Below are 15,429 nucleotides of genomic sequence, written 5' to 3' on the forward strand. Positions count from 1 at the left end.
CACCAATGCCAATGAATCATGAAATTAAAAGATTTTTTTTTAAGTTTTTTACATTTAGAAATTGTAGCCATTTCTGTGTAGTTGGATCAAAACATGTTGAGGAAAAGAACTGAATGATAGTGGAAATACTTGAGAAACTAGTTTGAAGAGAGCTCAATTGCTGCTAGGAATTGAGTTTACATTTTTTTTCTTTAATTGCAATTTGTTTTGCATTTATTTAGAAATGGAGAGTGATTGTGTCTGATCTGAAACATGAAGTCAAAGCCAGCAATCTTACCTAAATTTTTAGAAATTACCTTCTTCCTCTCTTGGTTCCCCCCCCACCCCCGCCCCGTGTGTCCTTACCTAAGCTTCCCAGCCTTCCTCTGGTTCCCCAAGCACAAGGGAATTAAGAGAAGAGGCCAAACTTCCATTCAAGGCAACTAGGAGTTGAGTTCCAGACATTTGGTTTGAGTTTCCTTTGAACATTTTCACTTCCTGGATGGGGGTGTGGGGGGCTCAATGTGCAACTTTGAGCAGTGTTTTGTGATGGTGATGAGGGATTTGGAAAGAACTGGGTCAGGGGATTTCTTTGAGAGTCCCCTAACAACTACTTTTCTAGGCAGTTCTGCCCTTATTCTTAGAATGAGTTTTGGACACTGGCAAAGAATACAGACTCGAACCTCTGTCAGACTCCGTTGATGCTAATCAGCGTTGGGTGATTTTACCTTTCATTCCTCCCTCTTATGCATGGCCCGAAGTCAAGCAGATTTCTCTCGAAAAGAATTCAGTTGCTACTGGACTCCAGTTGGTTGTTGCATTCACTACCACCTGCCGCCCTCTGCTGGTCACAGAGTCAGCGTCCCAAGGAGCTTTCCCAGCGCCTGCCAAGCCTCGTTGCTGTCTTGCACTCCGCCCAGCAGTCTCTTGTGCTGTGTCCCCCAGAGAGAGAACGTGTGTGTTTTTTTTTTAAAAGATTTATTTATTTATTGGAAAGTCAGGTATACAGAGAGGAGGAGAGTCAGAGAGGAAGATCTTCCGTCCGATGATTCACTCCCCAAGTGAGCCCAACGCCGATGCTATGCCAATCCGAAGCCAGGATCCAGGAACTTCTTCCGGGTCTCCCACAGGGGTGCAGGGTCCCAAAGCATTGGGACGTCCTCGACTGCTTTCCCGGGCCACAAGCAGGGAGCTGGATGGGAAGTGGAGCTGCTGGGATTAGAACCGGCAGCCATATGGGATCCTGGCGCATTCAAGGCGAGGACTTTAGCTGCTAGGCCACGCCACCGGGCCGAGAACAACGTGTGTTTTATGTGAACAGCGTCACATGTCCTTCCCTTCCATTTCTATTTTAGATTCCATTTCTCTGCTCCTTCCCATCTACCATATTACATTGACTCAACACTTTTTTTAAAAAGCACTTTAGATTTCAAAAAAACCACTAGGGCTCAGGCCTCAGTTGGACCCCACAGGTCCTTCTACACACCAACAACAATCACTAGACCAATTGGTTCCAGCACCTTCATGCTAGCAATCTCAGTTAATCTGCTACACCAAATATTTGCTCTTCTGTTCAAAGTGTTCTGTTAAACATGGTGATGATAGTGCATAAAATATGAAGAGGTTATCATCTTAAAAGTTATACAGATTTGGTGAGATTTTAAGATGCAAGGCATTCACTGTCAGAGCCATGTGACTTCTACCTCAGAGAGGAGGGGTCGGCACAGTGGCTCACAGGTTGATGCTTCATCTGCAAGTGCCAGCATCGCGTATGGGCACCCCCTGTTCTTGTCCTGGCTGCTCCACTTTCCGTCAAGCTCCCTGCTTCTGGCATGGGAAAACAGCAGAAGATGACGCAAGTCTTTGGGCCCCTGAACCCATATGGGAGACCTGGAAGAGGTCTGGATTGGCTCTGGATTGGCTCAGCTCCAGCCATTGCATCCATTTGGGGAGTGACTCAGCAGGTGGAAGATCTTTCTCTCTGTCTCCCATTCACTCTGTAGATCTACCTTTCCAATAAAAATAAATCTTAAAAAGAGGAGGAAGATTGCTACTGCTAAATCTGACATTGACTGAACAACAGAATTTTCCCCAATAACTCATCATTCCCAATGAATGGAAATGGGAAAGCATTCCAAGTTCATGGCAAACCATGTCCTCAGCTCCACTTCCAAAATTCATATCCCACAACCTTATTTTTTTTATTGGTTTGACAACTATCAAAGGAGCCTTTATATGCCAGCCATTGGTCTAGACCTGGAGGTAATAGCCAAGAACAAAACAGTAGATTGTCTTGAACATCTTAAGCCTGGCAGTGTCCCTGGGAAGCCGTGGGTAAATGCACAGATAATTAGACCACAGGAGTGGAAGCATGTCACCACCCTCCTCTAGACCATACTCTGATTTGCTTCTAAGTAGAATCCTACATGAGCGCAACCTGGAGTCAAAGTTACACAGCTTCTTGGTCCTTGTTGGAGGAATTTCAAGGGGAAGACTAGGCAGAGAGGAAGGTGGGAATTACAGCTAAGCAAGTGGGCCTCTGAGGTCAATGGCAAATTGCTCCAGTGGTTTGCCCAAGATCCTCTCGCTGCACTGAATGCAATGATGGGAGCAGCGTTGGGCTACGATTTCGGAATTCTTAAGCCCAGCTGTCACCGTGCTCTGATTTTACCCTTCACCTTCCTGTCTTGTGTAGGCAGTGGGGATAAAGAACAATCTGCCCTTCCTCCAGGGTTTGGAGAGCAAATGGGGGAGTTGGTGGGTGGTTTATGCAGCCAAATAACGGCAATGCCAATCAGGAGTGGCATGCATTGCCATTATTGACAACAGCTGGACCAGCCCAGAAGTTGATGGTTTCCATAAGGTCCTTCAGATGAAGATCTACCATCAAGCCTTACTGGCTACCATTCTCCAACATTCTTTCCCAAGTCTACACCCAAACCAGGAATATTTACCTTCTGGACCATGCATTCAGTAGGAACATGGTTGATAAGTGCGATGAAAAAGAGGAGTAAGTCAAGACATTGTCTAAGAGGTTTTTTTTTATACAAGTACTGACACAGTGTAGGTTTATGAAGCCCTACCCAAACTTACACAGTGTATGTGCCTGCTGCTTGTCTCCCATTCATTCGTCTTTTGGGTCTTCTCTAAGACTCGTGTGAATTTAGTGTCTCGCTTGCTGTGGATCTCTATCGTAATGGGAAACACGGGCCATTGAACCAAGTTGGCAGTGTTATCAAATTGTTCTACTCTAGAATTTTTTTTAATTACTTGAGAGTCCTCACATCCACTGGTTCCCTCCACTAATGACCACACATCGTGGCTGGGCTAGACCTAGAAGCCAGGGTCTGGGAACACAGTCCAGGTTTCCCATGTGGATGCAAAAGCCTAGTCACTTGAGCCATCACTGCTGCCCTTTCTGGGAGGTGCTAACTGGTGTCCCCAGCTCACAGACCAGCTGGAGCCCATGTTGTTTAAGAATATCCCAAGGCAGGAGTGTGAGCCCGGCTCACACGCTCTGTCACCTGCTGCACAGCTCGCTGCCACGGACCCCCATCTCAGATGGGGGGGTGATATGATTCATAGCCATTATCCAAAAGGTTCACCTTCCATCTGTGTCACTGACAGGCTCTGGCCCCATACCCAGAACACATGGTTGTGTAGATCTTCTGGTCCTATTTGGAGAATCTGTGAACCAGTCTCAAATTCTGAAAAGTTGAGGTCAAAGGTCATCACATGTTGAAGGCCCATCACACCCATGACCCTGGGCTAAGGCCGTGAGATAAAAGGCAAATGACCAGTGGTTCCTGTCCTTGAAGAACTTGCCATTCAATAAGGTTCACTGAGTCTTTTTTTTTCCCCTAAAATATGTATGTGTGTGTGTGTGTGTATACACATGCATACATATATGTAATTGTAGAATATTTGGAAAGCCCACGTAAGAAAAAAAATAGAAAAAAAAGCCATGCAAACCTCAAATAACATTTTATAAATCCTATGGCTACAAAGTATTTCTGTAGCCACACGCCACACACAGATCATGGAGCGGAGGATAAGTTTAGTGAATGTTTTCTGAATGCAAAGGAAAGCCCTGTTTAACCTCACTCCCCTGAGATAGCCATTATCAACGTTTAGAATAAAAATCTATTTAGAAGTCATTTATAAATTTGAAAGGCAGAGTGACAGAGAGAAACAAGGAGAGAGCTTCTATCTGCTGGTTTACTCCTCAAATGTCCAGGCCAAAGCCAGAGACCAGGAACTTGGATCCACATCTTCCTCAAGCACTGTAGGGAGCTGAGTCCTCAGAGACCCATGACCAGGAAGCTGGAACGGAAAGGGTAGGTTCCACTGCAGGAACTCCCCAAAGGATGCAAGCTTCCCCAGAGGCAGCTATGCCCAGTGCACACCCCAGAAGATATCCTTAAACTCCTTAGCCTTATGAAGAAATTGACCAGGTACTGTTCCCTCCCAGCCCCAAGAAGCCAGTAATGGTATACTTTCTTTAGCGCCCCCTATAGGTGACGTGGTGCTCCTGCCCACGTTTAGTGGTAGTTGATGGAACTCCGTCATTTAAAGCAGCCCTTTATACCCTTTCTTCTAGTGTGACCCAGAATTTTCTCACACAGAAAGATGTCATAGGTGTGGGGAAACCTGCTGCTTTTACCGAATAACCGGCACGTAATCCCCTCCCCATGACGACCATCGCCAGAAAAGCCTCAGGGGTAAGAACTGGTTTATCTGCGAGCTGTTCCCTTGCACAGAGGAAAGCATCCAACAGCACTCCTCAAACCAGGCTGCATGTGGGTTCACCTGCTGGAGCCTTCGGAATCCTGACACCGGAGCCCCACCTCCCAACCCTGGAAACAATCTCCTGGCATCAGGCCCAGGCACTAGGCTCTTGAGTTTTCAGAGATGCTCAGATCAGAGATTTAGAAGCACTGATTTAAAGAAAAGACTGGCCAGTACTGTCAGTGACCTTCTGAGCTAGCAGAGGCAACTGCAGTGGCCAGCGTCGGGGCCATCATTCCTGGAATTTGGCATCACAGCCCATTTCGTGAAAATCTGGGCTGTGGTCTAAGTGAAGAGTTGGCTTGTGACCAGGAACCCCAAGTGGGAAACATCTTCTTCCTGGTGGCTCATCTGCACCTCTCAGTAAGGAAGGGACACTCGCCAGCCATGCATGCTCACATGAGACCCGGGCAGACCCAGGCAGACAGGTGTGAAGGCGCTGACCAGGCTGCTTGACAAGCACAGCAGTTTCCCAGCTACCTTATGAAGGAAAGAAGAGTGGCTCAAGATCAACTACTACAGAGAAACCTCTTTAAAGGTGGACTTCTGGGAAGATCATGTTTAGTCACCTACAGGTGGAGTATGTGTCAAGCCTCGTGCTAAGCACTCACCATGGTTTTGTGTAGAGTCTGTCCCTATCATGTATTCTATTTCACAGTGGAGGGATGGGTACTGATGATGCTGAGTCCCTGAGGTACAGTCACCTGAGACCAAGCAGGCCACCCCAGCCTCTTGGACTCCGAGGCCTGTGCTTTTATCATCATGTCAGGATTTATGATCCAAAGTTGAACTTACACAATTAGAGGTAATACTTTAAAGGATGCAGTGGGGAGTGGGTTCGAGGGTCCATTCTCATGAACAGCTGAGTGGCTTAGGGTGATTTCCTGAGTGTGAAGGCTCCAGGAGCTCCTCCTAGGATCAGCCATGAGACCAGGCGGCCATGATCCCTGCTTCCTCATGTCTCCAGCAGGAAGGTTAAAACGGATGGCTCCAATTGCCCCGCGGAGGCCTAGGCTACAGGATTGTGCAGTGAGCAGGAAGGGTGGGCAGACTGGACTCCCCGCTCTCATCTGCCCGAGAAGCCCGTGTTGAGCTGCTGGAAGGGACGTTCTCCCTGCTTGGGGACAGGAGTGCACAGGGATGGAGGAGGGGAGAGGACTGTGCCTGCTCATGCTAACAGCATTTCTGTGCTGGGCCTTTGGTCCTCTGAGTTTGGAGGCTCACAACATGGGGAAGATACACCACCCTGGCATTGCTGAGTGCCAATAGCCACAGAGGAGAGGGGCTTCTGTGTGTGGGAAGGGAAGGAGAAACTGATCAGGCAGGAAGGCAGCAATGGAGCTGAGGGGCAGTGGCTAGCCGGTGCTGGGAGTCACTCGTGGGGATGCTGCAGGACCACGGCAGGCAGGAGGGAACCGGGTGCCTGTTGCTGTGAAGGCCGAGTCTGTCCTCTGCAGCAGCTACTGCTGCAGGGGACGGGACAAAGCGAGCTTTGGGCTCCAGGCCCTGTCTCCCTCAGGTGTACTCTTGTGGCTCAATAGGGAATAAAGTCTCTTGTGCTCTGTTACTAGTTTAGGATTTAAGCAACTTTGGGTTTTTTTTTTGTTTCTTTTTCAGATCTTAAATCCAAATTTCATCCAAGAAGGTGAGTTTTGAAGCAGAAGACTTGAGAATATGGGGATTGACTTCATGCATTGGGATAAATCCAGAATGGAAGCTGAGCCATTAAAGAAGAGTGTAGTTCTGGTCATACAAGGAGAGATGTGAATGATAATTAGGTGAAAGAGACCACAACCTGTAATAATGGGGTCCAAGGATGTAGCAAGTATAATTTTTAAAGATTTGTTTCTTTTATTTGAAAATGTAGATTTACAGAGAAAAGGAAAGATGTTCCATCTACTGGTTCACTTTCCAAGTGGCCACAATGGCTGCAGTTGAGCCAATCCAAAACCAGGAGCCAGGAGCTTCCTTTAGATCTCCCACACGGGAGCAGGGTCCCAAGGCTTTGGGCCATCCTCCACTTCCTTTCTAGGCCATAAGAAGGGGACTGGATGGGAAGTAGAGCAACTGGGACACGAACTGGCTTCTGTATGGGATGCCTGTGCTTGAAGGTAGAGGATTAGTCAGTTGAGCCATTGCACTGGTCCCAACAACAAATATAGTTACACAACATCTGAAGAGATATACCCCCATGTGGCCTCTGACGATGTCAAGAAGAGTTTTCTTCCTTTTGGCTTCTCTGTATATATGCTAGTTCCCTTGTTCCCCCACTCCATAAGCATTGGTGCCTTTAAAATACTTTATGAAGGGACACAGATGGCTCAGCCATGTTAGGCTGAAGGCTTTTTGACACACTGCATGGGTGGGGAGAGGTGTGTTACAAACATTCCGAGTTTGTTCTGAATGGTGTGCATGTGTGTCTGTGTCGTCACAGTGGCCCCAGAGTTCCTTGTGCCGTTAGTGGATGTGACCTGCTTGCTTGGGGACACGGTGATACTGCAGTGCAAAGTCTGTGGGCGGCCGAAGCCCACCATCACCTGGAAGGGGCCAGACCAGAACATCCTTGACACAGACAGCAACTCTGCCACGTATGCTGTCTCCTCCTGGTAAGCCAGTCACCCTTGTACCTGCACCAGTGGCCACATTACCCAAGGACCAACATCTGGCTGGCTTAGAAATCCTTCCAGGGGAGGAACTATAAAATGTGGTGGACTTCTCCTTGTGGGAATAATTCTGTTCACCTTTATTGTCACTGATCCTGCAGCTCACTGAGTCCAGCTGCTTACAGTGGACTAGCAGCAGAGAGCCATGACCGCTTAAACACCTGTGGAGGAAACAGCTAAAATTGAACAGCTCTCACCCATTGACTAATGTGCATGTGAGATGGCAAGGCCCATCAGTGGCTAGCTATTCCCAGCAGAGTCCCTGGCCAGGTGCTTGGTGTGAGACACAGAGCTCAGTTTGGATCATGAAGACCCCAGAGGATCCGAGTTTGGCTTTGTCGTTAACCCTTTCAGAGCGGCTCTTCCTTTGGAGTGTCCCTGAACCCCAAGTTGGGATGAATGGGGAAGCTATCATCTAGGTGGGAGGTTTTACCTTTTCTAACTTCCTTGCTTATTTTGAGGATCTCACATGTCAGATTCTGCAATCGTGGACATGTTTTACTCTAACCTTTGCATGCTCTTCCTGCCTGGCTCTTTGATCTGTGAGGTAGAAGATATTTTACGACGCAATTGCTGCTCCTTATACTAATCATATTACCAAACGGGACTTACACAGGACTTTATGTATTTCAGACCACATTCTTTTGTTTGGTGGTTTGTTTTTTTAAGATTTATGTATTTGAAAGGGAGAATTTTACAGAAAGAGGAGAGACAGAGAAAGGGAGAGATCTTCTGCCCACTGGTTCACTGTCCAGATGGCCACAGTAGCCAGAGCTGGACCCTTTCACGAACCAGGAGCTTCATCTGGGTCTCCCACATGGGTGCAAGGGCCCAAGCATTTGTGCCATGTTCTGCTACTTTCTCCAGTGCATTCACAGGGAGCAGGATCAGAAGCGGAGCTGCTGAGACTTGAACAGGTGCCCCTATGGGACACCAGCCTTATAGGTGGTAGCTTTACCCTTTATACCACAATGCCAGCCCTTCAAACCATATTCTAATTCTTATCTCATCTACGTGTCAACTTGAGAAATGAGTGTGGTCAAATATCTTTTCCCCAAATAGGGAACTTGGAATTTTGAGGCCAGATGATTTCCCAAACTGTGCAGGTAGATAAGAGAATAGGAGCTGGCCCTCGGGGCTGGCACCTCTCAGCTTCACCTGCCCAGTGCACGCCCTGTGTGACCTTGTCTGTCTGTCCACGGGCTCATGACTGGAAGCTCTCAGGCCTCCTCCCTGTGTCCCTAGTGATTCTGGGGAAATCACCCTGAAGATCTGCAACCTCATGCCCCAGGACAGTGGGATTTACACCTGCATAGCCACCAACGACCACGGGACCGCGTCCACGTCCGCCACGGTGAAGGTGCAAGGTATGGTCACTGTTAGTCCAGCCATCTGCATGCTTTGCAAAAGGCTTTTTAAAAAGTAGTAAGTTGTATGCAACTTAAAATGTACCATCTTAATCATGTTTTAAGGGGATAGTTCAGTGGCATTAAGTATTTTTAAGCAGCATCACCAACCAGAACCCTCTTCATTTTCCCAAATTGACACTTCATCCACACCCGTGAGTAATAACCATCCCTCCTTCCTTCTCCCGGCCTCTGCCCACCACTGTTCTACTTCCTGCCTCTGTGCATTGTCCTTACACACACGTTGTAAGTGAATGTCACCAAGGCTCCCTGAGACCTGGGCAAGCAAAGATGTATGTTGCTTGGTGGAGCAGTTGCTGGGCCAGGCCCAGCAGGGGGTAGGTGACGTTGCCCAGGTGAAGATGCTAAGCCATGTGACAGTGGCCCTGGTCCTGTCTCTGCAGGTGTCCCCGCAGCCCCAAACCGGCCTATCGCCCAGGAAAGGAGCTGTACCTCGGTGATCCTTCGCTGGCTGCCTCCATCCAGCACAGGAAACTGCACCATCTCAGGTTACACCGTGGAGTACAGAGAGGAAGGTGCGTGCTCTCAACCTGCTCTGCTGCTTCCATCTTGCCACTCAGCAGGTTTTCTCCAGGTGATGAACCTGGAGCAGCTTCCTGGTCTTCCTTGGGTCTTCCAGAGGTCATGGTGTCTGACAGCTGCCACTTCCCGAGCCCAGGAAGGAATAACTGCTTTTGCTAGGATGATGTCAGCCTCTTGGGCACACCAGCTCTCTGGTTTTCTCATTGGAGATCTCTCTTGCAGAGCAGGAGCTAAGGTGGGATGACCAGAGCAACACGCAGAGGAAACAGAGCTAACACAGACACATTCCTGCCTTGCCACTATGCTTCCTGAATCCTCTTCGTCCACACACTAAAGATGCCTGTGTTCCTTTAGCAATTATGCACAGCTACACCTGCTGTCCAGTTACCAGGAAGAATTAGGAGCTGTCATTGTAAATAGCACATCTCTGGCCCACATGATTAACTGCACCATCCAGTGGAAAGCAGCCTGATGCACTGGACTCGGATGGCTTCAACACTTTCCTCCTCTGCCCTCTTACTCAGCAGGCCCTGTGCAGTTGAGAAGTTAGTTCTGTGTCTTGAGCTGTTCACTCTTGGCTCTCCCAGGTCGAGGAGACCTGGAAGATGCAGTCTACCAAGTCCAGACCTCAGCCATTATGTACTTCACTGCTCATCCTATGAACTCTTCTAGCCTGTGCAAATTGCTTCTCATTTTTCCTTTCTTTTTTGTAAGATTTGTTTTTATTTGAAAGGCAGATTTACAGAGAGACAAGCAGAAATGAGAGAGAGAGAGAGATCTTCCACCCACTAATTCACTCTCCAAAGGGGTGCAATGACTAGGTGTGGACTGGTGTGAAGCTGGGAGCCTGGAGCATCTTCCAGGTCTCCCACATGAGTACAGGGACCCAAGAATTTTGGCCATCTTCCACTGCATTCTCGGGTACATTAGCAAGGAGCTGGATTGGAAGTGGAGCAACCAGGACTCGAACTGGCACCACCCACATGAGATTCAAACGCTGCAGCCAGTGCCTTAACTTACTGTGTCACGGCACCAGCCTCAGGTTGCTTCCCGTGAGGCCTAGTGTCTTCAGCCGCAATAGCAGATAAATGCTTCCTACTTTCTCAGATTTCTGTGCAGTTAAGTAAACATTTATGTGCAAAGGACTTGGTACATGTTTCCATTTTCAAACACATGTTTTTTTCTTAATCTGTGATTATGACATAATCTTTTCTCCTGGTCTTAGAAATATGTGTCATGTTCCCCCTAGAAATTCTGCCTGGCCAGGTCTTTCCCTGCTCACACTTGTCGCTTGAGCAGTGGACAGATCACTGAGCCAGTTCCTTCCACAGGCCCCACTACCGATGCGGCCCCTTTGGGAAAATGAACCTGAGCCTGGCATCACCCATGGGCTTTCCAAGTCAGGCACAGTAGTCGCAGCTGTCCACTTGAAGCACATGTGTCACCTTGCCTTGCTTTGTGTGCCGAAGGTCTTTGAATCAGTGTCACTGATCTCTCTTTGATTTCTTTCTGCCACCACATGCCAGGTTCCCAGGTCTGGCAGCAGTCAGTAGCTTCGACCCTGGACACGTACCTCGTCATCGAAGACCTGAGTCCCGGGTGTCCTTATCAGTTCCGGGTCAGTGCCAGTAATCCCTGGGGAATCAGCCTTCCTAGTGAGCCCTCAGAGTCTGTGCGGCTTCCGGAGTATGGTGAGTCCTGGGGTGCTTCAACTGGGGGTGTCATGGATGGGTGTTTCTGCACAGTGTGTGGCTCCTGCCTCTTGGGCCACACGTTGGCATCCGACTCTCAGGCTTAACCCCAGGTCTGCGATTGTCCCAGGACAACAGGTGAGACTCTGGAACATGAGGACAAGCAGGCAAACATGTCACTTGGGTGCTCTCTGTCCCTCCCCTGAGATGGGGCTGCAAAGATGGGCCTGGGTCTAGTCATCTTACTCAGTTTAATGTTTTTTTTAATTCATTGCTTGGGCCCAGTGCAGTAGCCTGGTGGCTGAGTCCTCATCCTGCATACGCTGGGATCCTATATGGGCACCAGTTCGTATCCCAGTTGCTCCTCTTCCCATCCAAATTCCTGGGTAGGAGGCCTGGAAGAAGCTCCTGGCTCCTGGCTTTGGATTGGCTCAGCTCTGGCCATTGCGGCCACTTGTGGAATGAACCAGTACATGAAAGATCTTTCTCTCTGTCTCTCCTCCTCTGTAAATGTGACTTTCCAATGAAAATAAATAAATACTTTTTTATTTTTTTCTTTATTTTTGACAATCTTTACATAGTTAATTAGGGCAAAAAGGTTCAAGGGCTACAGGAAAGTGGGTAAGACCATCATGTCACATTGGTTTTTTTTTCATATGTCTGGGGTAAAGGAGGAGATAAAGGGAGAAGCCCCACCCAGTCTCCCACCCATCCCAGGTCCCTGATGTGAGGCATGCTCCGAGGGTCTTGCTCAAATAGTTTTGATAGTTCAACAGTTATGAATTGCTGCCAAGCTCACCATTCCAAGCATGCATGATGAGGTCACTGAAGAATCCACTGATGGACATAGTCCATCATAGAGTCTCCATTTGCCCAGTTTTTCACTGCCAACATATGGCTGAGGTGGTTGATTGATTTGTTCTGTCCTCTCTCTTTCTTCTTGGTTAGGGTTCTGTGTCTGGCAGTTCGATTGGGGAGATCCCCAAAGGAACTTTGTCTGAGGTGTTCCCAGACCAGTTTTTTGTGTGTACTTGCAAGTACAGGGCCCGGCACAGTCCATCGACCCAATCAGCTGGTGGTTGCAATTGCTGGGTTGGTTCTGTTCCCAGTCCTGTCTTCCCCTGGAACCAATGGGTATTTCAGTCCAGCCTGATTCTGCCCAGCACACACTCGGCCCTCGCATAAACCAGTGGGAGCTGCATCGGAGTGACCCACAATAACCCCCACCAGGCCCACTCCCTATCCTGGTTCCCATGCTTGCCAGTATGTGTAGCAGACTAGTCCAGTCTGTCCCACATCTCATTCAGCTCTCATACATGTTAATGGACATTGAAGCCTAGTTCCACCTAACCAGCTCCACTCTCCAGGCCACACAGGTGTTGTTGGGTGCCTTTCTGTCTAGCCACCCCAGCTCTTGTCCTGGTTTTTGTGTCCTCCAGTAGGAGTGGTAACCCAAGAGGGAGGAGCCCACTATTTCCCTCCCAGGCCTCTCCCACTCCCAGATTATGCACTCTCCAGGTGGTTCTGCAGTGTAACTTGACAGAATTAGCCCCCAGTGCCAGCTTCTGCCAGCTGATTTTGTGGCTAAGCCCAACCAGCCCTCGCCCACTCTATTTTATGCTTGCACCAGTAGGAACAATCAGCCCAGCCTGGCTTTTCCCTGATCTAGTCCACATGAGGCCCACAGGTGTTGTGGCCCTGCCTAGTCTGGTCTGCCCCCATCCCAGCTCATGCTCTCCAGTGGGAGTAGCTGTCCAGCAGGGGAGCCCCTCCACATACTCTCCCTGACAGCATAAATGCTTTCTTAAAAGATTCATTTATTTATTTGAAAGTCAGAGACACATAGAGGGAGAGAGAGATCTTTCCTCCACCAGGTCACTCCCCACATGATGCACCATGGCCAGGAGCCAGGAGCAACTTTTGGGCTTCCCACATGAGTGCAGGGACCCCAGGACTTGGGCCAGTTTCTGCAGTTTTTCTAGGTGTGTTAACAGGCAGCTGAATCAGAAGTGGAGCAGCTGGGGTTCGAACCAGTACCCATGTGGGATGCAGGTATCACAGGTGGCAGCTTTATTCACTGTGCCACAGCACCAGCGCCCCAGTAAGCATTCTAAGTGCAGACATGTATATGATGCACACAATGATAACAAAATGTGATCAAAAGGTGGAAAAATGAACACACATACTTGTGTGAGTAGGCAGGGGGCTATAGAGAATGCCTGGAGGGAGGCGGGTGGGGGAAGAGACAGAGAGAGAGAGAGGGTATCTCCGTCTACAGCACCTGCAGCCCAGCTGTGGTCCCAGGCAAAGGAGAGAGGGAGTGCGCAAGCGAGCGCCCCCTAGCTGTTGGCGTCTTCCATGAGGTAGGGGCTAGTGCCTCCACAGGAGGGAAGCTCCCTGGGAACTTAATATCCATATTTTCATCGCGCTCCCCACTGAGGTCCCTGATGATACAGGTGCATCCTGGGAAAAGGGAGCTTTTTGACTGACATATGGAAGGCAAGGATTGTGCAGGGGGACTGGCGCCAACCTCCAACTCAGCCAGCTTAAGCTAGCGTCCTAGCTGCATGACGTCACTTCCACCTGGTACCCCCTGCCAGGCACAGACACCACCTCCTGGCCTAGGCCCAGCCCCACTCCCCCAGCTTGCTTTCAAAATGGAAAAGACAAGCTGCCAGTCTGAGGAATTCTCCGATGCTGACCTCAAGGGATTGTGTGGCCTGTGTGCCGGGGCAGGGTGTTTATGCAGAGAAAGCAAAGGCCCTGAGACAGGCTGTGGGGCCAAAGTCTGAGGCCCCGCCAGGGCCCGCACTTGCCCCTTCCCACTCCCACCCCTGCGGTGACAGGAAATGCTCTTCAACCATGCCATTCTGGGATTTCAGTGTGGGTGAGCCAGAGGCAAAAAGAGACACAGAGAGAAAAAGAGAGATAGAGACAGAAAAATATTTGAACGAATGGCCTTTCCTTCCCCCCTACTTCTCGCCCCTGACAGTCAACCCTCCCCGGATTTTCCAGGCTTTCACAACGTTTTCATCTCTCCCTTTGTATCTTCTCTACCAAATTGCTACGTTTAAACCACGCAGAAACTACATTTCTGGTGGTCCCACATTTTCCCTTCAGCCACAGCAGGTGATAGAGGGAGACTGACCATCCTGTCACTCTCCTCCTGGGTGGTCTTTCTAAAATAGCACTCCGGGGACTCACAGCTCGCTCCCACTGAGTTTGCCTCCATATTTAGTTGTGAGAACTGCTCAGGGGTTACGCTGCGGCTCCCTGTGGCCCCAGTGTCATCCTTGTGTGACATCCTCTGTGTCCTCAATGACCTTTCTCTCCCAAAGATGCTGCTGCTGACGGTGCCACCATCTCTTGGAAGGAAAATTTTGATTCTGCGTACACTGAGCTGAATGAAATTGGAAGGTAAGGTCACAGTTCTTCCTTCTTTCTTGAATACCAGGCAGCATCACCATAGAGCAATGACTTTTTGTTGTTTTTTTTTTTATGAGTTCATTCTCTCTCTAGAAAGAAAAAAAAAACATTTAGAATATTAATGCCTATTTTCTACTCTTTCTCCCCTATGTTGGATCCACTGTCCCTAACCAACTCTTGGCCTTCTGTTCAAATGTAAGAACTTAACATTCAGAATGTTCTTTGAAGTACAATTTTAACTATATTTAACTTTGATGGGAGGTGTATTCATCATGTTTTAGCCCCATGTACTTTTTCTTTATGCCTTTTTTTTTTTACATTGCATCATGAGACACAGTTTTACAGGCACTGGGATTCCCCCCTCTCCTCCCCAAAACCCACTTCCCTCCCCCCCATGGTGGATTCTTCCATCTTCTTGCATTACCACAGATCAAATTCAGATGAGATTTTTTTTCCTTGCAAGCATCTACAAAGCATAGAGTCTAGCATCTTATTGTGCAACATAAGATGTTCAACAGTTTCATGGGGAGACAGTCTCTGGTCTGAAGGTACAGCCAAAAGAGTATCATCCCAATCGATTGAAAGCCCCGACATTACATCAGTAGCAATTTATAACGTAATGGAATTAGTTGACATGATATTGTGTAACCAGTATGTTCAAAGAGAGAGAGAGAAAACAACAACAACAACAACAAAAAAAAGAGTACAAGTTCTGAACCACATCCTATGACTTCTACATTGACATTACAATTATTAGTCTATATACAGCTGGGTTGTATACACCTTAAAATGGCTATAGATTACTATTCAACTGTCTCATATCTATTTTAATTTTAGTATTTAGCAGTTCATAGTGTTGAAGCATAATTTTGCAGAACCTGGCTGTTTTTCGGGTAGTCTAGCTCTATAACTGTAACAAGACATATGTCAACA

General features: G+C 48.4%; 1 protein-coding gene across 4 annotated transcripts in view; it reads left to right on the forward strand.

The window, feature by feature from the left end:
• The window catches only part of KALRN (kalirin RhoGEF kinase), a 660,588-nt gene that overhangs the window by 636,598 nt on the left and 8,561 nt on the right, over positions 1–15,429 (forward strand). For all 4 annotated transcript variants that reach the window (XM_041002785.1, XM_041002786.1, XM_041002787.1 and 1 more), the window contains 6 exons: positions 6,385–6,412; positions 7,202–7,373; positions 8,676–8,797; positions 9,241–9,372; positions 10,906–11,070; positions 14,409–14,487. In XM_041002785.1, the coding sequence (XP_040858719.1) occupies positions 6,385–6,412; positions 7,202–7,373; positions 8,676–8,797; positions 9,241–9,372; positions 10,906–11,070; positions 14,409–14,487 (698 nt within the window). The remainder of the gene's footprint in view (positions 1–6,384; positions 6,413–7,201; positions 7,374–8,675; positions 8,798–9,240; positions 9,373–10,905; positions 11,071–14,408; positions 14,488–15,429) is intronic.

Source organism: Ochotona curzoniae, unplaced genomic scaffold (genome assembly GCF_017591425.1).
Source record: "Ochotona curzoniae isolate NIBS_2020 unplaced genomic scaffold, NIBS_Ocur_1.0 scaffold_2587, whole genome shotgun sequence".
Taxonomy (NCBI): domain Eukaryota; kingdom Metazoa; phylum Chordata; class Mammalia; order Lagomorpha; family Ochotonidae; genus Ochotona; species Ochotona curzoniae.